Here is a 25,776-nt window from a genome sequence, read left to right on the forward strand (position 1 = left end):
GGCATATAGAAACGCTATTGACTTAAACTATTATTAATTCTATAACTTATCTGGAGATGTTTTTAAAGTTTTCCATTTAGATAGCTATGTTAAAATAATACTTTTTTGTGTTTTTCTTTTCGGTTCTTAGAATTTTTATGTCTTTAGCTTGTTGTGTTGGTTTGGGCTTCTGGGATAATGTAGGACAGAGCTGGTAATAATGGGCATCCATTCCTATTCCTGGTTTTAAAAGGAATGATTAATATTAGCTGTAGCTACTGTTTTTAGATCCTGATTAAAATACAAGTTAAGGAAGTTTTCTTTTAGAACTCCTTTGTGGTTTGTTTTGCGGTATGCTGAAAAAAATGTTCCCTCCCCCCAAGTTATATTTACTTCCTAATTGCTGGACCGTGTGAATATCATCTGACACAGCAAGAGTGAAAATTAATTTATATGGCAAAAGATGTGATTAAGGATCTTGACTGAAATTTATCTTGAATTATTAGGGTTGACCCTAAAAGCAATCCCATGTATCCTTAAAAGAAAGAGGGAGAGGGCAATTTTATAGACAGACGCAGAGGAGAGGTGCACGTGAAGACACAGGCTGAGGTCAGAATGATGTCACCATCAGTGAAAAAACACCATCAATGACAAAAGTTGTGAGAGGCAAGAACCAACCCTCCTCTAGAACCTGAGTGGAGCCTGACCCTACCGATGCTTAGGTCTTTCATTTACAGCCTTCAGAACTGTGAGAGAATTATTGCTTTAAGTCACAAAGTTCACGGTAATTTGTTACAGGAGCCATTGGAATCTAATATCGTTTTTATTTAATTGTGATATTGAATCACGGGGCTTCCCAGGTGGCACTAGTGGTAAAGAATCTACCTGCCAATGCAGGAGATGTAAGAGACATGGGTTCAATTCCCCTGGGGTAGGAAATGGCAACCCACTCCATTATTCTTGCCTGGAGAATCCCATGGACAGAGGAGCCTGGTGGGCTACAACCCACAGGGTTGCAAAGAATCGGATACGACTGAAGTGACTTTGCACATTCAACTACCTCAAAGGTATTTTTTTTTTTTTTGCATCCACTGAAATAAGCATATAGTTTTTCTCTTTTAATCTCTTAAAATGTGAATTACATTACTGAGTTTCTCTGATGTTAAACCAACCCTCCATTCCTACGATAAACCCAACTGGTTCATGATATATCAATATATGTGAATGCATGTGTTTCATCTGTCTTTTCTGCTGATTCTCATTCATGGTCTATAATTTTCAAATGTTGCCCCTAGAGTCTCCAGCTAGAAGAAACATAGCCCTGTTCAGCTCAGTCGCTCAACTGTGTCCGACTTGGCGACCCCATGGACTGCAGCACGCCAGGTTTCCCTGTCCTTCACCAACTCCTGGAGCTTGCTCAAACTCATATCCATCAAGTCAATAACACTCGATGTTGACACCTTGATTTTAGCACTTTGAGACCCATTGTTGACTCCTGACCTCTGGAACAGTAAGACAATAAATTTGTGTTGTTATAAGCCTCGACCAAGTTTGCAGTAACTTGTCACAGCAGCAATGGGAAACAAATACACTCATTTGCCTTATAAATTCATTTGAAGGATTTCCTTGAGGCCTTAGAGGAAGGACCAATCTATCAGAGAGGACTTGTGTTTCCTTCTCCTAGCTGTTTTGGGATACTACTAGCCTGGGAATGCTTCGCAGTACATTAAGGGCTTAAGGTAATGTGTTTTGAGTGGCAAATCCATGTAAAGGCTAGGCTATGTCATACTTTTCACTATTTTCTCTCTCTATTTTGGCTGCACCATATGGCACTCAGGATCTTAGTTCCCCAACCAGGGATGGAACCCATGCCCACTGTATGGAAAGCGTGGAGTCTCAACCACTGGACCATCAGGGAAGTCTCTCCCCTCTCCTGCTCTGTTAGACAAGGAAAAATTTCTCAGAGTCCATGGGTGGAGAGAGAGATGTGAGTTTACTTCTGTTTCACCCTAATCCTGAGTTGTCAACCCTCTGCAGGTCCAGCTCAGTGTAGAGAGACCCTCCCCTTAGACTTCTCAACTTGGGGGCCACCAGGCTTTGATTTTTGCCCCTTCTACCCCAGAAGGCTGTCAAAAGCCAAAGTTCAAGTTTGTCCAGAATAGAAGATCACCCAAGGCAAAAGCAATTTCAAGGTTCTCTCTGGTTCTCACTTTCTTTAAGCCTAGTCCTGTTTTCAGTGCTTTCAAAGCTTTTCCTACTTATTTTTCTTCTAACCAGCATTCACTGTGGTTTTTAGTAATGGGGCTGATCCAAATAACCTAGTCCAAAATATTCCTGGGCACCTGTTAAAATTTTCTTTCTTCTGAATCTGTCAATTCCACCATCTAAACTTTTGGCTGGTCTGACTTTGCTGTCTTGTATTTCTGTTGGCTCCCACTCATGTTTTGTTTTCCTGTTCATTTAATTATAATCTCATTTTTAAAAGACTTTGTTAAATTTGTTACAATATTGCTTCTATTTTATATTTTGGTTTTACTTATTTATTTGGTTACAAGGTAGTTGGGATCTTAGCTTCCCAACCAGGGATCGAAGCTGCAATCCCTGCATTGGAAGGCAAAATCTTCTGGACCACTGGACCATCAAAGAAGTCCCTATACTCTTATCTTCAATAAACCTTTATTTGTCAAACTTCTTTGAAGGTTACATTGATGTCACTTCCCTCCAGAAAAAAATAATTGCAGTTGTGTTTTCAGTTGCCTAGCAGCAGGCCAACACAATTCCAATTTAAAACAATTCCTTTGCTTGAGGTTTTTCACATTACCCAGGTATTATGAATTAGACCACAAACATGCAAGAAGCATGACTTGTGGTTATACATTCTCAGGGGGATTTTTTTCCTCTCTTCACTCAGTTCCTGTTGATACAGATACAGGAATGTCTGTGCTTTTTCCTCCTCCCTATACCTTTGTATAGTTATCAAAATCAAAGCTTAGTGATACTAGGGATTGGCAGAGTTCTACCATTAGTGCTCAAGTTTGTTTTCTAACTACAATGGTGAGAAACTAGAAATTAATTATATAAAGAGAACTGGAAAATTCATAAGTATGTGGAGATTAAACAACATGCTACTGAACAACCAACGGGTCACTATGTTTTATGTCTGAAACATATAATATTGTACATCAACTATTTCACACTATATATATATATATATATATATATATATATATGTATACATGCAAAGAATACTAAAAAAATAAAAAGAAGGAAATCCTGCTATTTGCAACAACATGGATGAACTTGGGGGACACTACGAAGTGATATAACCTAGACATAGAAACAAATATTATGCAATCTTACTTATTTGTGGAATTTTTTTTTTTTTAAGTTAAACTCACAGTAACAGAGAGTAGAATGGTTATTACCAGAGGCTGGGGGTCGGGGGAGAGGGGAGATATTGATCAAAGGATACAAACTTTTAGTTACAAAAATGAATAGGTTCTGGAGACAGCACGATGACTGTAGTTAGTAATAGTGTAATGTATACTTGAAATCTCCTGAGAGTAAATCTCAGGTGTTTCCATTTCCCCAAAAAAGTGGTCACTATGGGAAGTGAGGGATATGTTAATTCGCCTGACTGTGGTATGCATTTCACAATGTACATCTAAACCACCTTGAAACTTTACATATATATAATTTTGTCAATCATGTCTCGAGCTGGGGTGCAGGAGAGACCCTATTTCTACATACAGCCACACTCTGAAGTACTAGGGGTTAGGTCTTCACATATGGATTTTGGGGAGACACAATATAGTGTATACCACCACCCAAAATTGATTTTTAAAAACTGCCTTGAAGGGCTTCCCCTGTGGCTCTGCCTGCCAGTGCAGGAGACATGGGTTCAATCTCTGATCCTTAAAGATCCTACATGCTTGCTGAACAACTAAGTCCATGTGCTACAACTGTTGAGTCTGTGCTCGCTTAGGAACCTCAACTACTGAACATACGTGCTGCAACTACTGACTCCTGTTCACCTAGAGCCCATGCTCTGCAGCAAGAGAAGCCACCACAATGAGAAGCCCACACACTGCAGCTAGAGAGTAGCCCCACTGCTTGCGGCTAGAGAAAAGCCCATGCGGCAACGGAGACTCACCACAGCCAAGATAAACTAAAAACATTTTTTAAAACATTTTTTTTTAAGTGCTTTGAAACTTTTGGATTTCGATTAAAATCTATACAAATTAATATATAAGGAATAAAGTCAAATCTTCAGAAAGCCATGGTTTTGCTTGTCTTATTATAGGCTTTGAATTTAGCCAAAAGATAGTAACATAAAAACAAAAGAGGTATCAGAGAGATGTTTGCAGTGTTTATTCAATACGGTGTAGGAAAAAGGAAAACTGAAGCTGGGTTATAAATCAGGGGGAAGGATATAAAAGGATATAAAAGTTCTAGTCACTAAAATTTTCTTTTTTACAACTTAATAATTCAAAGCAACTGTCAGATTATTAGTTTCCCAGGTACCTTGGTGTAGAAGACTTTGCCCTGAATAGTTCTCATTCCCTGAATGAGAATTCTAGTCACTTGAATGAGATAAATGATACAGTAAATTAACACACTTGCATTCTGGGGGGCATATGTCAGCGTCTTGTGTTTGGTTGTCGTTGGTTTGTCCATGAGGCTCTGATCTACTCTGGATGAATTAAATTGGGTTACTAATCCATCAACCTATGAGGAATACAATGGTCACAAGATATTGTCACATGTGAAGCATCATTTGGACAGCCACCTTGATGCCACTTGTCATAATGCCCTCAATTTATAACAGCTATTTGTACCAGGAAGTTAAATTCAGTCTAGGAATGTAAGGAAATGCCTTCTGGGTGATATAACCTCTTTCATCACACTGAGTCTTCTCTCATTCTATTGCAACAAAATAATTTGGTCTCCTTTTCAATGATCTGAAATGAATGAAAATTCCTATAGGCAGAAAATTCCTGTCATCTCACAATAGCTGCATAAAACTTTAAGGCACACAAAACAGCTCCTTCTCACAGCAACTTGAAGTAGTGTCCATTTGGAAAGTCTGGGGAAACACTGAAGGCTGTGTATGTGGGTTGGGCAAATATATTGGGTCAGGAGTGTGTGTAACAAGTAAGAAAAGATTCTTCGTGAAGGAGAAAAAGACACAGATCTGTTGGTTTACTCATTGAGAAGCAAATGTTAAGCTTAAATAGATATTCAAACTACAAAGCCTGAAAATCTAGAGTTTTTTTTTTTTTTAATCTTTGACCACTATTACTGACAATGTGTGATGTTTTACCTTTAGCTGTTTGAAGAACTACTTCTTTAACAGACAATAAAACACACCTGCCAAACTCAAAATTTCTAAAAGTGAAACTGGTAGAAGTAAAATATTTACTATGTACCTTAAACATCTTATGATTCTTTCAGGAAATATACTTGGTTCCAGTATCAAGTTTGGTGAGTTATTTTGGGTCCATTTAAAATAATAAGATTGGGAATTCCCGGTGGTCCAGTGGTTAGGACTTCGTGCTTTCACTGTTGTGGGTCTGGGTTCAATCCCTGGTTGGGAATAAGATTCCACAAGCTGCATGGCTTGGCCAAAAATAATAAAATAAAATGTATGTGTGTGTTAGTTGCTCAGTCATTTCTGGCTCTTTGTGACCTCATGGACTGTAGCCCACCAGGCTCCTCTGTCCGTGGGATTTCCATTTCCTTCTCCAGAGGATCGTCCCAACCCAGGGATCGAACCTGGCTCTCCTGCTTTGCAGACAGATTCTTTACCGTCTGAGCCGCCAAGGAAGCCCAAAAGATACAAATTACTGAATTACTGAAATGGGGCAAAAATGTTTTTTAAAAAACCTTTGCAAACTCAGCACCCTAATATAATTATAACTATTTTTGTGTCATTTTTCAATCTTTGCATATATATTCTTAAAACTAAAATACATTAGCAGTTTGATTCACATTCCTTTGTATTTAAGAGTCTAACATATACATTTACCCTTTCCTGTATTTCTAATCTTTTTCTAACCATTAAAATATTTAAAGAATTGTAATTAAATAGACATAACATAGTATTTACCATTTGAACTATTTTTAAGTGTACAGTCCTGTAATATTAAATATAGATACTTCATACTCTTGTGCAACCATCACCACCATTCATTTCTAGAACTTTATCATCTTCCCCAAATGAATTCTATGCCCATTGAATACTAGCTCCCTATTTCTCCTTCCCTGGCAACCACCATTCTACTTTGTGCCTTTATGAACGAGACTCTTCTAGGTACCCCATGTAAGTGGAATTATACAATATTTGCCTTTAAGTGAAATAAGCCAGAGGCAAATATTGTATGTTTCCAACTTATATGGGGTACCTAGAATAGTCTTCAAGTTTCATTCATGTTGTAGTGTACGTCAGATATTCCTTCCATTTTAAGGCTGAGTGATATCCCACTGTATGGATATACCCTAGTCTGCTTTGTTTGTATAAATGTATATGTTTACATAAATATTTCTGTCAATAGGGGCTTCCCTGGTGGCTCAGTGGTAAAGAATCCACCTGCCAATGCAGGAGACTTGGGTTCGATCCCTGGGTTGGGAAGATCCCCTGGAGAAGGAAATGCCAACACACTCCAGTATTCTTGCCTGGGAAATCCCATGGACAGAAGAGCCTGGTGGGCTATAGACTGGTTGCAAAAGAGTTGGACATGACTTAGCAACTAAACAACACCTGTCAATGGACACTTGGGGCGCTGCCACCTTTTTCAGTTCTTTTGGATGAATACCAGAAGTGGAACAGCTGGAGCATATGCTAATTCTATTCAAATTCTGAGGAACCATCCTATTGTTTCTCACAGTCTAATCATTTTATTGGCTGTATAATATTCCATTTTGTTTCTATGCCCTAATACTAAACCACTCCAGAAGTGTTTCCTGAGGAATCTCAAGTTTTCATTTTCTCTGTTGGATGGAAATTAGTTCTGGCTTAGACAATGCTTCAGGTTTTTTTGCCCCAGTTTAAAAATAACAGATATACACACATTATTACTGAAACGGAGCAGGACCCTATGGTTCTTGCCCCCACACCCCCAGCCCCCAGTGTTCTCTGCCTGTCTTTCGTCTGTGGAAACTTTAGTCAAAGAATATGCTTGATCAGAGAAATGAGAACGAAACAAAACCAAAAAACAAAACCAAAAAAATAGAAAAACAGTCAAAGACTAAATAATAATAATGTAGTCATTTCAGTTCAGTCGCTCAGTCATGTTTGACTCTTTGTGACCCCATGGACTGCAGCACGCCAAGCCTCCCTGTCCATCACCAACTCCCGGAGTTTACTCAAACTCATGCCCGTTGAGTCGGTGATGCCATCCAACCATCTCATCCTCTGTTGTCCCCTTCTCCTTCCACCTTCAATCTTTCCCAGCATCAGGGTCTTTTAGCATAGTGAAAGACCTTTTCTGAGCCATATCCAGTGAGCTGTCTTAAAAGTGATCCCCGCCCCCACTCTGCAAGGGTGAAGAAGTTAACTAAATGATGATCAGACTGTACCTGCGACATAAGCTGCCACAGTTCCAAGAACTGGCCTCAAGGACATGGAAACAAACTGACCCTGGAACTGAAGAATTAACTGTACAATCAAGATGAGGCTGGTCAGACCACCAATGATCAATCTGAAGATGACTGTCAGAACTGACTGTGCTGTTTCTGCATGTAGCCCACCCCAACCCCCAAACCTGGTTAGAAAAGCTCTTGCTCAATTGATTGTGAGTGGAGAGAGTTGGCCTTTGGACAAACGTCTGCCCTCCCTACTGGTTGCCAGTATCTGAAATAGAGCAAATCTTCCTTTCCACCAACCTGGCCTGCTTATTAGCTTTTGAGCGGCAAGCAGCTGCCCCCCACCTTCTGGTAACATTACCTCTGATAGCTGATAACTGTTTTTGCTTACTGCCACCTCAAAATGACTCCTTCTCAAGGACATGCCCCATTGATGGGAGTAAATCCTCTCCAGCTTGACTTCTGCTTTCCCATGTGGGGGCTGCTAGCATAATATTTAAACTTGAGTCAGTTAGAGTGAAATAAAATTAAAAACTCATTTTCTCAGTTGCGCCTGACATATTTCAAGTGCATGACAGTCACAAGGAGCTTGTGCTACTGAATTGGGCATCACAGATACAGAACATTTCCATGATCTCAGAGAGCTCTACGGTGAGAGCTGCTCCAGACTGACTCTGACCACTTTGTTACAGCTGAATTAGAGCCTATGAGTTACTCCCCCAAATGATTAAATCCTAGGAGAAAGGCCAATGATAAACACATTTGGAAGAGAACACCATAAACCCTGGAATGTGAGTTTCATAATTCACCATTGGGAGTATTTCTTCCAGTGGCTGGACTTCCCCTGCCCGCTGTTTCCCAAGTCAAGTAGTCTTCAGAATATGAATTCTTGGTCTTAAGTTTGTTACTGATGGTCACCTAATCCAAGCTGGGTCAATCCAGTTCCTTACTTTTCCCTTAAGGTATTTGGAACTGGGAGAGGCTGTCAGTCAGGTGGTCCTCTAGCTGTTTAGAACTATAAATTCAGGAGAAACAGTCATATCCCACTATGTAAAACTGAGCTGGATATAGCAACGGAAACAAAGCTCAAGCAGGTAAGTGGAGATTAAACTGCTTTGGGTTTTTTCAATTCTGGGTTCAGGTTCCTTCCTTAGGACCATCTGCATCCTTGACTTTGGGTTACAGGGGAAAAGTTTGCATCCTAACAGTGAATTCATTAATACTTAAGCTAGCTCCAACTGGCTTATTATCTGGGACTCAGAGTCCTAATAAACATGTATACATACACTACACACATGGGCATCGACATACAACACAGAGGTGTGTGTAGTTGTATACAAACTTTGCATTAAGTCATCGCACTGGGCCCCCAGACTACCTTTCCTTGTTTAACTTCCTTCTCACTAATAGTGAAGTCGTGTGTTATAAAGGAGACTGTCTCCAAATAAAAGGGCCTTGGAAACCTCTTCCCTAGCTTTCTGACTTGAAAAAAAAAAAAAAAGTGTGCTTAGGTTGTCCTCTGCTTTTTTAAAAAAATTCTTTTCCTTCCCTTGATGAAAATATGCCTTCTGCAATTCTGGGTATGGAAGCTTTAGGAAATCAAGTCCTGTACTACTGTTAACAATGGATTTAAATCTTCTTTTTTTTTTAATGTAATTCTTTAGCTTGTATAGCACCTTAATCTCTCAATTCAGTCAACATTCATCAACTACTGAATCAATAATCCCTTATAGGCCAGAGCAGCAAATGGTGAGTGTTAGGATCCCGCCAGGACCACAACTGAGTGGGTACCTCCGTAAGTCCCAGCACGCTACTGTAGATGAACTGATTCGGAGAAACCTCCTCTGGCAGGAGGAAAGAGGATGAAGAAAGAACAGAGCAAGAGCACCCCAGAGGGCAAAGGCACACCCCTGTCCTAGGTAGGAAAGCGCTCAGTGTGGTCAGAGAACAAAGGAGACGAGGAGAGTGGCAGGAGTAGAGAGCAGGGGGAATAGTGTGAGCTGATAGGTAGGGCCTTTAGGCCAGAGTAATCGGTTAAGATAAAACCTGGAGTGCAACGGGAAAGTCTTAAAAAAGATTTTAAAAAGGGAGTGAGCTGATCTGATTTGTGTCTTAAAAAAGAATTACCCATTCTGGCCAGTCTGGAGAAAGAAGGATAGGGACCAGTTTAGAAGGCTACTGCAATTGTTGGCAAGAGATCACAATGGCTTAGCCTATGAGGATGCGAGGCAAAAGGAGCTCTGGGAGGTATCTGACATTTTTCAAGGTGGAAATATAAGCTCTTACGAAGTTTTCCATTTTACCTTCTAAGTAGCTAGCGGCCATATTAAAAGCTGTCAATGAAGAAGACTCATAAAAACTACTAGACCCTCCCTACCAAGTCAAGAAGGGTCTGTCTTCCTGTTTCATAGGGCTCTGGGCTCAGCTCTTACCTTGATTCCAATAATCTTCTAGAGAAAAATCCCACAGTCATCTATCTCCCTTTCCTTTGATGAGCAGCAACTGCTGAAAAACGACTCCCAGCAAAAGGACAGTGGTGTCTGGGGTTCACTGATACACACTTAACTTTTCATTTAAATGCTCACTTTTAATTTGGTATCGGTTATGTTACATCGCATCAAGTGAAAGGAGAGGCATTTTGCTAGCAGCATCTCCTACTTCATCTAGAAAAACTGTATTCACCATCTGATTCTCAGCAACATGGGGCAAAATTCCTTTAGAATAATCCATCGTTTATAGAGGACGGGTGCCCTTTCGCCTATGCAGATCTCGTGCGTTCTGGGCACCGCTTCCCGCCGCGCAGACAAATGCACTCATTGTCTGCACCACGCCAGTCCCCCCCCGGATTTTATGCAGCGTGCATTTCCTGCACCGAGAAGCTGGCTGCAGGCGTGCTTCCCTCGTTCCCCTGCCCCCGCCCGAATCCCAAGCTTTTGTTTCTAAAGGTTTTCTCCCGACGCTATTAAAAATGCTTGGGCACATCGTTTCCAAATAAGTGACCGACTAGTAAGTTTCCTGGTTGTTAATCTCGAGGCCAACGTCCAGTAAAGTTCTGAAAAAATCAACTAAACCTCGTGTAAAGAGGCCAGTCCCTATGGAAACAACGGAAACGTGGATATTATTGCCTAAACTTGCCGGGAGGAGGGTGGGGGCGGGACTTGGGTTTTTCTTTAGAGCAACGCTTTGCAGTGGCCCCCTCCCCCCGCAAGGGCGCTCCAAGGGGCTGCAGCCCGCGCTCCCGCAGCGGCGAGGAGGTGGTGTGTGGGGGGACCGGGCGAGGAGGTGGGTCGAGCTGAGCCCGGCCTCCTGGCGGCGACGCTCTGGCCCGCCCGCGCGCGCGCGCGCGCTCGATGGTTCCGCGCGGCGGCCCGGGCCCGCGCGGTCCCGACGCCAGGGGGCGCGCTGGCCGGCGCCGCGGATCCCCGAGCTGCGCGGCCCGACTCGCGTCCGCCATATTGGATGCCGCAGCCGCCGCTGCCAGCGCTTCCTCCTCCGTCTTCGCGGCGCGCCGCTGGTTCCTACGGGCCCCGAGCGGCGGGGAGGTGAAACAGGAGCCCGTCGGAGGAAGAGGAAGGAGGGGGCTGGAGAGAAGTCGGGGACCGGGGCTAGGGGGTGGAAGCCCGAGACCGAGCGGGGCGGAGAAGAGAAGGCGCCGCGGCCCGGCCCCTCCCCCCGGCCCGCCGCCGCCGACCCGCCCCGGCGGCGCCTCTGTTCCCCTGCCCGGCGCTCCGCCCGCCCTAGCGGCCATGCCGGGGCTTCGCCGCCCCTGAGGGAGAGCCCTTCCCCGCCAGTGCTTGGCTCGCCTTTCCCCTCAGGCCCGGGGGGTCGCAGCGGCCCGGCCCTCCCCCCCCGCCCCGTCCCCGCTGCCGCCGGCGCGCCCGCCCCCTCGCACTCCCCACCCTCCTCGCGGCGCCGCCGCCGTCTCGCTCTCCCCACCCAGTGCGGTGGCCGCCGCCTCTTCCGCCGCCGGGCTCCGGGCCTCCGCACCGACAACATGGAGGCTGTGAAAACCTTCAACAGCGAGGTTGGTATTGCAGTCTTCGCCTCCCCTCCCCTGCCCCGCTCCTGCCCACGCTCCCGCCCACGCTCCCGCCCACGCTCCCCACCCCGACCCCGGACCCGGGACGAGGCCCGCCGCGGGAGGGCTGGGCACGGGCCCGCAGGGCTTTCTCCCGGGTGGGGCGGGCGGCTGCCTCGCCGTGCCCGTGGGGGAGGGGTGTTTCTCCGGCCCGGCGCCCCTCCCCCGGTCCCGGGGTGGTGGTGGGGGAGGGAGGTTCCGGTGTCTCCAGCACCTACTCCCGAGTGGCTGCGGGGGTGGAGGGGGAGGCCCCCGCTTGGGCCCTCCCCCGGAGGCTCCCGACAGGTCTCTGTGCGGGTCAGTTCCGCCGAGGCCTGGCCCGCCCACCTCTTTTCCTGGGCCTGCGGGATTTTTAACTTGGAGTCCAGGCATCACCGCTTCAGGCCTTCCCCCGGTCTTTAATGAGGCAGGCGCTGAACTGATTCGTGGGGTGGGAGGACTGGAAGAGCACCTCCTGGGATGATCATCTGTGGTCACATTGCAAGCAGTGTTTGTTTATACCAGAGAGATTGTTGGCTAGGTAACCTGCCAACCAGGGACTTAAGCTTAAGGGGATGGTTAGTCGGGAGGCGAGGTTATTGTGCATATTTCCCCTGTCCTTACCTCCCCTCCCCGAACTCGTCTCATCGTCACGACATAAACCAGGAGAGCTGTGCATACCGAGAGGAAAGATGCGGAAGAGGCATTTCCCACGGGCTTTCACGAGTCATACATAAGGCTACATTTTAAATAAGCAGCTGTCCAGTTTTTACTATTTGATTGAGTTTGCTAGTCTGAAGGGAGACACGTTTCGATAAAAATAGTCGTGTCCGATTCTGCGATCCCATGGGCTCTAGCCCACCAGGCTCCTCTGTCCATAGAATTCTCCAGGCAAGATTACTGGAATAGGTAGTCATTTCCTTTTCCAGGGATCTTCCTCAACCAGGGATCAAACCCGGGTCTCCTGCATTGCAGGCAGCTGCATTACTGACTGAGCCACCAGGGAAGCCCTAAAATATTTTATTTTATTATTCTTTTAAATTAGTTTATTTTTTAACTTTACAATATTGTATTTGTTTTGCCATACATTGACGTGAATCCACCATGGGTGTACATGTGTTCCCCTTCCAGAATCTCCCTCCCACCTCCCTCCCCATCCCATCCCGCCGTCTCATCCCGGTGCACCAGCCCCGAGCACCCTGTATCATGCATCGAACCCTAAAATATTTTGAAACCTTTTAAAACTCTAATGTGAATAGACCTTATTATATTAAACAAACATGTAACAAGTAGATGTCTACACAGGTAGAGTTATCCGTACTTACATGCTTTAGATACAGATATTTTAATATGATGTTAATTAGATTTGCATCAATTTTATGAACTTTTCATGTGGAGGCGCTAATACTCTGTTCAGTAGAGTATAATCTAATAGTGATAGTCTAAACAATTTTATTTTTCTTTTCTTCACTCCTCCCTCCCTCCCTCCTATCCTTCCTTCCTTCTTTGGAGAATTAGCATTTGAGAAACTTAGCAAAGAGGCTAAAAGTTAGATCTAACAATCATGTGAAGTCGACTTTCCATATTAAAGCAGATAGCCGTGACAGTTATATGAAAGAAAGCCTTTTTTTGGAAAGGATTTTCATTTGAATACAAGGTTTTCTTCACTGCTTTTTGATACAAATTAGTAGACTTGGGAATCTTTTCCATTTTATTTATGAATTTATAGCTGATAATTTGGGTCAAATTATAAAATTTGCTTTGACTCCTTGTTCTTAAAATCTGGGATAAAAAATAAGGATACTACATGTATCAATTTATTGCTGATAATTTCACAGCTCTGCAGGGGAGGGGGAAAAACAGGTCTGTGTAGCTTTTTTGTTTGCTACATGTAGTGCTACAGCACTAAGTATGTTAAAGTGGTTCTTTTAAATTATATATAAAAAAGCTTTTTCCTGTTCCCTTCCAATTATTTGATTTACCCTAGACCTTTTTGATGGGTGTCTCCTGTTTATCTTGGGGATTCCTAATATGTACCTTCCATTCCCAGCCCTCCACACCATGTGATAGATACAAACAAATGATTAGTACACTGCGGTTGATCACAATGGAGCAGGGAGGAGTAGAAATGTTAGCATTGGTTTTTTTATTTTAGTATTGACATTAAGGATAAGGAGCCTAACATTTACATGGCTAGCTTGATGTTTCAGCTCTTTTCTCATCTAATCTTTACAAGAACTTTAGATTTGTAGTGATATTCCCACTTTATGTAACACTGTCTCCTTTCCCCTTTTGTATTTTTTTCCCCCTTATGTATTTTCAAAGAACTTAAAACATCTTTTAACTCCTTTGTTTACTAGTATTATGCTCACGCTTCACCATATTTGAAAATGGGGTTGGTGCACAGCATAGTTGAGGAAGGGAAATATATTTTGAAGAAGATTCTGAAGAATGTACTTTTTAGGGGGGGTTAAACTCAAAATACATAATCTTTTTTTTTTTCCCCTGATTTTTGAAAAAAAAGTTTCTGTGAATATCTATGCTTGCTAGTATAGTAAAAATTTGTTGTAAGTTGAGTATATAGTGGGAAATAGTTCAGTAATTTTTTCCATTAAATCATATGTTACAAAGTGCAAAAATAAAGGAATCTGAATTACAGGATTAGGGGACAAGGATGTTTTCTTAAAATTAATTTGGCTTTTAAAGGCATTTATCCTTGGGCTAAGCCCAACAAAACTTTCTCTGGCAAATTTAAAGTTATCTTTGAAGCATTGAATTGTCAAATGCCACGTACTTTATAAGGCAACACAATTTAGCTGTAAGCATAATGTTCAAAATATGAAATGCTTAGCTTTTATGACTTGCTTAAAAAACAAGCAAACATTAGCTTGAAAACAAATGTTCCAGGGATTTTTAAAAGTTAAGAATATAGGTCTTTAATCTGAAAATTGTGGATAAGTTTCAGTTTGAAAATCTGATCTTATGTATGAGGCTAGGAAGCAGTCATGATTGGCATGTCTTCCTGCCTGCCAACCTTCCCTCCCCCTTTTCTCAAAGGGGCTTTATGGCTTCCCCACCCCATTTTCACATTCACTGTCTGAGGATCTTTTTTTTTTTTTTGGTGGTAAATTCCTCTTAATTATCATCAGTTAAATGAAATTGAGGCTCAGGAATTGATATTTAAGTGCCCTCTGTGCTGGTTTTGTGGGAAAACTTTAGCTTCCAGTTAAGCATCATCGTGATGAAAGTTTAATCCCATGACCACTAATGTCAGTTCTGAAATGATGAAAGAATATTGTCCAGATTGGAATATAGGTTTTCTTAAGGGTCAGTGCTTGACCTGAGCACTTAATTCCAGAAGAATTATCATCATTACAAGGTATTGTAGTTGCTGTTGCTCAGAGATGGTGGCATTTACTTAAGATTGTTTAGAGCCCTTACCTCAGTGGGAAGGGTCTCCTGTTCATCTGGTTAAATCTGTGGATTCACATTAGGACCACAATTGATTACTGGGATGCAGCAGTTTTACGTGAGTTGCGTATCTGTACTCAGTCCTTAAGAATGCTTCTGTATGGAGGTCATTATGGTACTTTTTTTTTTTTTTAAAGAAGGAAAATATAAAAGCAGTTCATAACCCTTTTCTTAGAAAATTATAACTTAATTGGTGAGGGCACTTTAGTAATATAGGAACTCAATATGTGGAAAATATAAGAATTCCTATATTAAGAATATAAGAATCTGTTATACCTGTGTCTGTAAAATTATTGCAGATTAATTTTTGGATTTACCTTGGTTCTTAAATTCTTTACTCATCTGTAGGATATCTAAATTGTTAGTGTCTTTTGTTCTTAGGGTCCTTTTGGTTAGTCGGATAGCTCACCCTTTAAAATGTTTCAGGACGTAGCCTTTTCCAGAGTCACTTTAACACCCAGTATATTTTCCTCTTCTCTACCTTGTCTTGACACCAGTAGTGAAATCCCTTCTTTGTTTTATTCCATTTCCAAGTTTGTATCCACGGTGTTCATTTGCTTAACTAGAGAACTAATAATATAATCTTTCCACCAATATCTAGTAGTAGGCATGGGATGGGAGAGGACAGTGGGAAAGGTAGTGGGAATAATAAAAGCATGTGAAATTTGATTTTATATTTTCCCCTTGCAGTTCAGGAGGGGGAATTGATGTGAAGCAGCTATAGAACATTGCCTTTTTCTTTTGTTTTCATGTATCAGGGAATGTCTCTCTCTGTCTCTTCTGTTTTAACTTTCCATTGGGAGTTTTGGTTAATTGTAACAATTAGAAGATTTTTTTGTTTCTACTTTGTGAAAATCTCTTAAAGATTTAGCAGTCTTAGTGTTAGAAAGAAAGGAAGCCTTCACTGCCCTCTCCCTGCCCTGGTGTTTAGGTTAGGGATTCTCAGCCTGGGCTTTGTTCATATTTTTGGCTGGATAATTGTTTGCTGTGAGGAGCTGCCCTGTGCATTGCAGAATGTTTAGCAGCAGCCCTGGTCTCTACCCACTAAATTCCCTTGTTGTGACAACCAGAAATGTCTCCAGATATTACCAGATGTCCCTTGGGGGCCAAAATCGACCATGGTTGAGAATCACTGACTTAGGTCACCTGTTAAACTGTCTTAAAACACTGTGTTTTTCCTTCTAATGATGACTACAGTTTTAAGTAATTAGGAGTTATTTTTCCCACCAGATTATAAGTTCCATGAGGACAGTGACCACATAACTTCATTGTTTCATATCCTTGGTACATAGCATAATGCCTTAGTATATGCTAAATAAAGATTTCTCAAATGCGTGGATTGATGATATAGTAGGTAGCTGAATGACTTGGACCAAGGCAGTTAACATTTTTGAACATTTGGTTTTCTCCAGTATAAAATAAATGATTTGAGATTTTTAGGTTTCCTATTAGTTGGAAGATTCTGACTAAATATGAAATTAATACTTTGGAGGACTTAGTAGGTATAAGCATTGTTTTGAGGGTCATTTTATGGAATTGTAGGTTAATAATAGTTTAGATGGAAAATTTAAAAAGAAAAGCTCTGCTTACGATTCTTCTTACTAAGGGGAGAGCAGGGAGGGGACTATCTCATTGAAAGTTCCAGTTAGGCTGAATCAGTCCTAAGTTTTATATTGTAATTACGCTATTTTCAAGCCCTTTATGCTTTGAACAACATACGGTAAAAGTTTTTTTAATGAATAAAGTTAGAGTACAAGCATAACTGAGATTGATAATGATTTGGGGGACTATATGATTTGAGAGTGTTCTAGTCATTTTCAGGATTAAGTATAAAATTTTTTTGGCAACATTGAAATTCATGAGATATATATATAGTTCAGTCATTTTTATTTTAGGCTAGCAGTGAGTTTGTTACAGTAATTTTGATTGGCATTTAGGGGACTTTAGTATTCCCCACTCTTCTAAATAGTCATATTTTATGATCACTTGCTCCTCTTTTTTTAGAAGTATAGTTGGCATAGAATTAGTGCTGATACTGCTGCTTGTACATGAAATTTTAGATATTTCTTTCTAGGGCCAGTTTTCCTGTTACTGGACAACTGCTAACTCGTAATGGTATGAGAGAATGTAATCAACCTTGACCTTGAACACTGGCTGGGCTCCTGAACTCGTCAGCGAGCTCATTTTATCTGGTTTTGTTTTCTCAACATCTTTCTCTACTCCTTTCTCTCAGGATTGTGCCTCTCTACTCCTGCTTGTACAGACTGCTTTCCAGCAGCATGGACACAAGAAGCATAGTAAGATGATTATAACCCACATAAGGCAGGCCCTTTGGAAAATAATTAGGTTTAAATTGGTAGTGAAATGATGTCTTGATTGTATGAGAAGTGCTTGGGAAGCAGAATGAAGTTGTCACTTAGAATATATTGGTAAGCTTAAAGCAAACATGTAGGGAATGAGTTGAATTTCTTCCCAAAAAATAGGTGAAGTGAAAAAAAAGTTGTGCTTAGTAGTGAGCATCAATCATATCTAAACTCTTGTGCATTTACTTGCATTCTGCTCCACATAATTTTTTGTAAAAGAAATATTACTTACGTATGATGAGTAAATTGCAAATTTTTAGATTGGATGGTTGGAAATGAAATACATCTTATATTTTGAGGAAGTTCTTCAAATTATAAGATGATAACAGATCACTGGCCAGATACTCTGTAGTATTGGAGACACAAGACCAAGTCAAATTTTCATTTTCTAATTATAGAGGAGCAGATTTTGTTAGAGGTACTATTATAAGAAATAAATGCCCGCGAGAAATGTTACCATGGCTTCTAATTCTTTGTCTGAATTAGTTCTCTTAAGTTTGATGGTAAACAGGATGCATTTGGTCTCTCTGATTTTGATTTTATGCATTTATTTTATCTTTCTATTTCTGCTGTACCAGTTTCTGATAGACCATATTTTAAACTCAAGGAAGACTATGTAAATATGCTATCTACTGTAGGTCAGGAGATACGTTAGGAACTTTGACATTGCTGTATTTAGTCAGAATGGGGAATAGAGATGATGTGTTCATGTTTTTAAAAAGAGTTTATTGCTTTTAATTCAACCTATGTCAAATTCATTAAGATGATTCTGCAACTTAGTATAATTTGTAGAGGCTGACTTGAAAGACCTAGGATTTGATTCATTTGTTTATTCATTTAACCAATACTTAATGAATGCTTACTGTTGACCAGGCACTTTTCTGTCTGCTAGGGTACAGTTGTAAACCAGACAGGCAAAAAGCACACCGTCTTGGAGCTTATGCACTTGTAATCCTTTCCCTTGCACCTCGTCAGCTTTGAGCACGGTGCCCTTGCTGCAGAGCGAGTGCGGCTGTGCAGGCGTTACTGACTCCAGGCTTGCTTGTTTGCTAGGGCCTGGGTGATTGGGGCTTGTCTCGCCAAGCTCAGTTCTGCCTGGTCTACTCTCAACATTTCACCTTAGTAGAGTCCAGGTTGCTTGTCTACTGTTCAGAATAGAGATTGAGGGAGTAGACTTAAACATGAATGTGATCTGATCTTTTCAACAATGGGGAAGTAAGACAAGCAACATTGTTTCATTTTATACTAATTTGCCTATCCTATTAAATGTCCATTTGGTATTTTGGAATCATAACTGTTTTTAGAAAATACAGCTTTAGGGGTATTTTCTTTTGTCATGATATATTAATTAGTCTCTGTGTGTAAATATTAAAAAATAATTTTAAGTGGTGATCAAACCCCTATGAATTTGGAAGGATTGATTATTTTTATTTCTAAAACAAACTTTTCCTTGATTTAATTAAGTACATGAAAAAAATTTGGTGTCTCTTTCTCTTTTATGAACATTGTTTTCTGAAATTGATTTGATTCCTTGGGGCTCATTTGAGTAACTTGTGAGTGCAGGATGAAAGTTTGGATTATGTCTTTTGTGATCTTGGAAACTTGGGAAATGATATAATGGTCTTTTTATTTTGGGTCACAGTATCTAAAAGATTGACCAGTACCCTTGAAACTAATACAAGTTTTATGTCAACTGTATCTTATTTTTTTTTAAAGGTTGATAATGCCTTGGTTAATTACTTTCGTTAGTAATGTTTTGATACTATAAAGATTTATGGTTAAAAAAAGATAGAGGTATTTGAATTTATTGAAGTGATAAAAAGAATGTTGAATAAGTTAAAACTTTTCCAAACCAAAACACATAGCAAATGTCTAGTTTCTAAAACAGCTGCTTGCTGTGATGAAAAAAAAAAAGTCTGGCTTGGGTAATTTTAAAGTACTTTTTATTTACCAAACATTTTTAAAAGCAAACCACTTTATGATACATTGTTTTCTATGTGCTTATTTTCCCTAGCTGTTATTACGTTTCAGTGGATCTTGGGGTAAACTTGTGAGAAAGGTGTAGGATAGGTGCTGTCCTCATTTCACAAACAGGGAATCTGAAGGCTGCAGTGTGGCTTTACGAAGGAGGTGCCGCTTGTGTCAGAGCTGAGGCTGGAAGGACCAGGTCTCAGTCAGCTCCTGGTTGAGATGTAAAGGACAGCCAGGTGTTGAAGGGGAACCATCACTCGAGTTTTCACAATTCTTTTTGCTGGTATGATGTCCAAATATGAATTAACAGTTCTTCCCCACTTTTTAAACTTTATTTGTACAACTTCAGATTTATAGAAGAGTTGCAAGAATGATAAAGAATTTTTATGTACACTTCATCCTGATTTCACTATCTAGTACATGTAATCATATTTGCTTTCTTATTCTCTTTGCAATGCACATGAATGACTTGTAAACCTCGTTTCTGAACATTTGGAGAATAAATTGCAATTAATGCCTTTTACTTCTAAATATTAACTGTATTTTGTGAAAATAGCCACAGTACAGGTATCAAAATCAGGAAGTTAATATTGTTATAATGCAGTTGTCTGCAGACCTCCTTCAGATTTCACTAATTGTATCAGTTAAGTCTTGAGTAGAAAGGAAATCTGAATCACATCACGCTTGTCTCTCTAATGTCCTTTAATCTGGAGAAGTTGGTTACTACTTTGTCTTTTATGACCTTTGATGATTGATGAGAATAGGCTAGTTATTTTTAGAATTCCCTCAATATGGAATTGTCTTCTGAGGCTTCATGATTAGTTTCAGGTTAGGCATTTTTGGCAGGAGTAATCCAAAAGTGATGCTGTGTGCTCAGGAAGCACATGATGTGTATCCCATTAATAAGGGTGTTAACTTTTTTCTGCAAGATTTTTCTGTTGTAAAATGTCTATTTTTCTTTTTGTAACAAATATTTCTTTAAAAAATGAATTAATTTATTTTTGGCCATGCTGCACAGCTTGCAGGATCTTAATTCCCTGACCAGGGATTGAACCTGTGCTCCCTGCAGTGGAAATGTGGAGTCCTAACCACTGAACTGTTAGGGAATTACCTGTAACAAATATCTTATGGGAAGTCATTTTTGAAACTATACAAATAGCTTGTTACTCATCAAGCTTTCACCCATTTTTTTTTTAAAGCATCCATTTCTTGCCTGAATCAGTACTCATGGTCATTTTCTGAGTCTGTTGTTTATTATTGGCCTTCCACAAGAGCTTTTCCTTCTCCCCATTTATGTATATATGCATATCAGTATGAATTCAAGGATTATTTTTTATTCATTGGGGTCTTTTGATGTCAGAGCTCCTTCAAGCTGGCTCCTGTGTCTTCAACATGTGCTCATGAGTTTTTGAGTATTCACTTTCTTGTATAATAAAATATTCCCACCCCAACTCTAGAATCAGCCACTTCTCTGAGGAACCTTAGTTTCTTTTGGTGGTTATTGAGCTAGAAATAGTGTATATGTCTGAACACGCTTAAATATATATATATATATATATATATATATAATGTCAATATACAAGCAAATTTTTTTAGTCCATCTGCCTCTCTAAAATGCCGCAAATTCATCCTGTCTCCAGTAACAGTCCAACACTGTTCACTGGTTCATTCTAGTCTTTCCTCTTTGCAAATTTGTAATTCCTTTCTCTGTAGTGAGAAAACACTAGTTTCCGTTGTGCACAATATATTTATGTATTGTTTGATCAGTCCTAAAATACACAGAAAGTAGTTTCAGAATTGCTAAGCCATGTATCTCAAAAACAAGCCTATTAACTAGAATTGAGTATTTGTTTGTTCATCTTTTTTAGCCTGAGGGTATATAGTCAAAATGCTGCGTTCAAACGTTGCTTGGTTAGTTTTTTCCCTCTTAATGTAGTCTTACTATTCCTTTGAAATATAATTAGGCTTCTTTTTTTCTTTTTCTGTTTGTATTCCGTTTTGTTTTTTTCTCCATCCATTTTTATGTTTTAGTATGTAAAATATTAAATGTAAATTAACTGTAATCCTTCTTATTGGCTTCAGCATTATAACCGCTTATGCTCTGGTTAAAAAAAAAACAGCCATTTCCTTGGCATTCTTCAAATCAAATAAGCTAAACTTTAGAGATTTAGATATGGAGATGATCTTAAGTGAAAGATGTTTCTAGTAACACATTTTCAGTTCATAGGTGAAAGTATGTTCAAGCTTTCATTCTCTCTCTTTTTTTTAATTTTTGGCTGCACTGCCTGACGTGCAGAATCTTAGCTCCCCAACCAGGGTTTGAACCCTTGCCCCCTGCAGGGGAAGCGTGGAATCTTAATCACTGGACTGTCAGGAAAGTCCCAACTTTGGTTTTTCTTTTGAATGAATTCTGAATTCACAGGGTCAGTAGACTTTCTGTGGAGGGTCAGATGGTAAAAATTAGGTTTAATGGGCTGCTTAAGGTCTCTTTTGCATAATCTTGGTTTCTTCACAATTCTTTTAAAATGTAAAACCGGTCTTGGCCTGAGGACCTACAGAAATGGGCCAAGGGCTGTACTTTTTATGACCCTGCTTTAATTTGAAACCTGAGAACTTGGTTAATAGTATGCTATTTGCAAATCAGAATTATAATTGAGCTTTATAAGCCTTATTTTAACATCAAAAACAGAAACAAAATACTTTTAAAAGCTGCCTTAGTGAAAATATTTATTCAACGTGGTTTTTTGAACATCTGCCACCATGTGCACATGTGCAGACACTTATTCTAGGCTCTAGAGATGTAAGTGTACCAAACAGACCAAAAAAAAAAAAGCCTCCGCCCTCGTGGAATTTGTACTAAGTTTTTGTGTGTGGGTGTGTACTGGAAATGCATGTTTCTTATTTTTCTGCACGTAGTGACATTGAGCAACTAAATTTTTTTTCCTATTAACTGCAGAGCGAGCATTCTTTCTTGAAAACGTGACAAAAAATGCAGCAAAGGGGGCAAACTTTCAAAAGCTTGGTTCATTTCTTCCTATCTCTCATTTATGATACTTTCATTATGTAGCTACACTGACTCATTAAAGGAAGAGAAGAGAAACCTCATTAACTGGGCACAGAATGCAGACCTCATTTAGCGATAAGTACACATGTGTTCTCCTTGGGTCAGTGGTAAAGAATCCGTCTGCCAGTGCAGGAGATGCAGGTTCAATCCCTGAGTCAGAAAGATCCCCTGGAGGAGGAAATGGCAACCCACTCCAGTATTCTTGCCTGGGAAATCTTATGGACAGGGGAGCCTTGTGGACTACAGTCCGTGGGACTGCAAAGAGTTGGACATGACTGAGCGACCGAGCATTCATGCAAACATACGATGGACTCTTAAGAAAATACTGTTTAAAAGTATTACCCACAGGTGAGGGACTCTGTGCAAGTAGTTGGCTTGTGTAGTTTTCTTGAAATAGGAAGTTTCCTGATAATGCTAATGTGTATTTACCTAATTAAAGCTTAAAAACTGTATGCAGGTTATCTATCTTGTGCCTGGCTAAATATCAACCCCTTTGAATAAAAATCACCAGAATGAGTTTTTTTCCATATTGCATGTTAGTTGCTAAAATGACTTCTTTCTCTGAGTAGTTTTTCTATAAGCATTTAACAAGCCAGTAAGTGCCCTCCACCTTTTAAATGCTTTATTGAGGTTTGTGTGTTGGTCACTCAGTCATGTCTGACTCCTTGCAATGCCATGGATTGGGGTCCTACCAGGCTCCTCAGTCTGTTGGATTTTCCAGGCAAGAATACTGGAGTGGGTTCCCATTTCCTTCTCCAGGGCATCTTTCAGACTCAGGGATCTAATCTGGGTCTCCCACATTGCAGGCAGGCTCTTTACTGTCTGAGCCACTAGGGAAGATTATTGAGCTATGGTGGTGACTGCTTTAGTAAGGATCCATAGCATATTTGGCTTTTTTTTTTTTTTAATATACCAAGAAAAGTGATTTATATTTTTATAACAATTCCTCTTATTGGGCAGAAGTTTCCCAATTCTTGTTCTCGTTCTGTTGGAGCACTCAGAACCTCTCTTAGAGATCTATCTCTGCTTTGGTAGTTCAGATAGTTCAGTTCAGTCGCTCAGTCGTTTGTGACTCTTTGCGACCCCATGAACTGCAGCACGCCAGGCCTCTCTGTCTGTCACCAACTCCTGGAGTTTAATCAAACTCATGTCCATTGAGTCAGTAATGCCATCCAGCCATCTCATCCTCTGTCATCCCCTTCTCCTCTCACCTTCAATCTTTCCCAGCATCAGGGTCTTTTCAAATGAATCAGCTCTTCACATCAGATGGCCAAAGTATTGGAGCTTCAGCTTCAACATCAGTCCTCCTTCCAGTGAACATTCAGGACTGATCTCCTTTAGGGTGGACTGGTTGGATCTCCTTGCAGTCCAAGGGTCTCTCAAGAGTCTCTCCAACACCACAGCTCAAAAGCATCAATTCTTCTGCGCTCAGCTTTCTTTATAGTCCAACTCTCACATCCATACGTGTCTACTGGAAAAATCATAGCCTTGAATAGACGACTTTTGTTGTCAGAGTAATGTCTCTGCTTTTTAATAAGCTGTCTAGGTTGGTCATAACTTTCCTTCCAAGGAGTAAGCGTCTTTTAATTTCATGGCTGCAGTCACCATCTACAGTGATTTGGGAGCACAAAGAAATAAAGTCTGTCACTGTTTTACTGTTTCCCCATCTGTTTGCCATGAAGTGATGGGACCGGATTCCATGATCTTTGTTTAAGCCAACTTTTTCACTCTCTTTCACTTTCATCAAGAGACTCTTTAGTTCTTCTTTGCCTTCTGCCATAAAGGTGGTGTCATCTGTATTTCAGAGGCTATTGATATTTCTCCCGGCAGTCTTGATTCCAGCTTGTGCTTCTTCCAGCCCATCATTTCTCATGATGTACTCTGCATATAAGTTGAATAAGCAGGGTGACAGTATACAGCCTTGACGTACTCCTTTTCCTATTTGGAAGCAGTCTGTTGTTCCATGTCTAGTTCTAACTGCTGCTTCCTGACCTGCACACAGATTTCTCAAGAGGCAGGTCAGGTGGTCTGGTATTCCCATCTCTTGCAGAATTTTCCACAGTTTATTGTGATCCACACAGTCAAAGGCTTTGGCATAGTCAATAGCAGAAATAGATGTTTTTCTGGAACTCTTGCTTTTTTGATGATATAGCGGATGTTGGCAATTTGATCTCTGGTTCCTCTGCCTTTTCTAAATCCAGCTTGAACATCTGGAAGTTCACGGTTCACGTATTGTTGAAGCCTGGCTTGGAGAATTTTGAGCATTACTTTGCTAGCATGTGAGATGAGTGCAATTGTGCGGTAGTTTGAGCATTCTTTGGCATTGCCTTTCTTTGGGATTGGAATGAAAACTGACCTTTTCCAGTCCTGTGGCCACTGCTGAGTTTTCCAGATTTGCTGACATGTTGAGTGCAGCACTTTCACAGTATCATCTTTTAGGATTTGAAATAGCTCAACTGGAATTTCATCACCTCCACTAGCTTTGTTCGTAGTGATGCTTCCTAAGCCCGATTGACTTCACATTCCAGGATGTCTGGCTCTAGGTGAGTGATCACACCTTCATGATTATCTGGGTCATGAAGATCTTTTTTGTACAGTTCTTCTGTGTATTCTTGCCACCTCATCTTAATATCTTCTGCTAGGTCCATACCATTTCTGTCCTTTATTGATCCCATGTTTGCATGAGATGTTCCCTTGGTATCTTTAGTTTTCTTGAAGAGATCTCTAGTCTTTCCTATTCTGTTGTTTTTCTCTATTTCTTTGCACTGATCACTGAGGAATACTTCAGTATTCCTGCCTTGAGAATGCCATGAACAGTACGAAAAGGCTTTGGTAGTAATTATAAGAAAAAGGGTTGTGACCAACTTAGCTGAAGAGGGTTAATATCCTAAAGGAGGCCACCACATTATTGCTAGTACAAAATTTCCGAGTCAGTACTTTGGTTGATTTGATCCTTTACAAAATCAAAGGATTAGCTATCTCAGACCTCTTGGAGCTGTTAAGCACGGAGTAATTCCAAATAATTCTACGAGTGCTTACTTTGTTAGCTAGTCCTTCAAGATTGGAGGAGAAAGGGGCGACAGAGGATATGATGGTTGGATGGCATCATCGACTGAATGGACATGAGTTTGAGTATACTCCAGGAGGTAGTGAAGGACAGGGAAGCGTGGCATGCTGCAGTCCATGGGGTTGCAAAGAGTCGGACATGACTGAGCGACAGAACAACAAGATTGTCAGACAATTTTTTCATTCCATATTAATTATAATGCAGTTTTCAAATTTCTAGA

At 40.6% G+C, this 25,776-nt stretch overlaps 1 protein-coding gene across 30 annotated transcripts in view; it reads left to right on the forward strand.

Moving 5' to 3' along the window:
- Positions 1-9,203: 9,203 nt before the first annotated feature.
- SCAF8 (SR-related CTD associated factor 8) overlaps positions 9,204-25,776 on the forward strand; it is a 212,560-nt gene continuing 195,987 nt past the window's right edge. For 21 of the 30 annotated variants that reach the window (XR_014065147.1, XR_014065145.1, XR_014065143.1 and 18 more), the window contains exon 1: positions 9,204-11,587. Coding sequence is in view for 14 of the 30 variants with exons in the window: in XM_081529221.1 (XP_081385347.1) it covers positions 10,658-11,587 (930 nt within the window). In the remaining 16 variants the exon portion in view is untranslated. Of the gene's footprint in view, positions 11,592-17,324; positions 17,389-25,776 lie in introns of all 30 variants that reach the window. The other 9 variants (XR_014065154.1, XR_014065151.1, XM_081529228.1 and 6 more) reach the window with 2 other exon arrangements.

Source organism: Giraffa tippelskirchi, chromosome 9 (assembly GCF_054371585.1).
Source record: "Giraffa tippelskirchi isolate mGirTip1 chromosome 9, T2T-mGirTip1v1.2.pri, whole genome shotgun sequence".
Taxonomy (NCBI): Eukaryota; Metazoa; Chordata; class Mammalia; order Artiodactyla; family Giraffidae; genus Giraffa; species Giraffa tippelskirchi.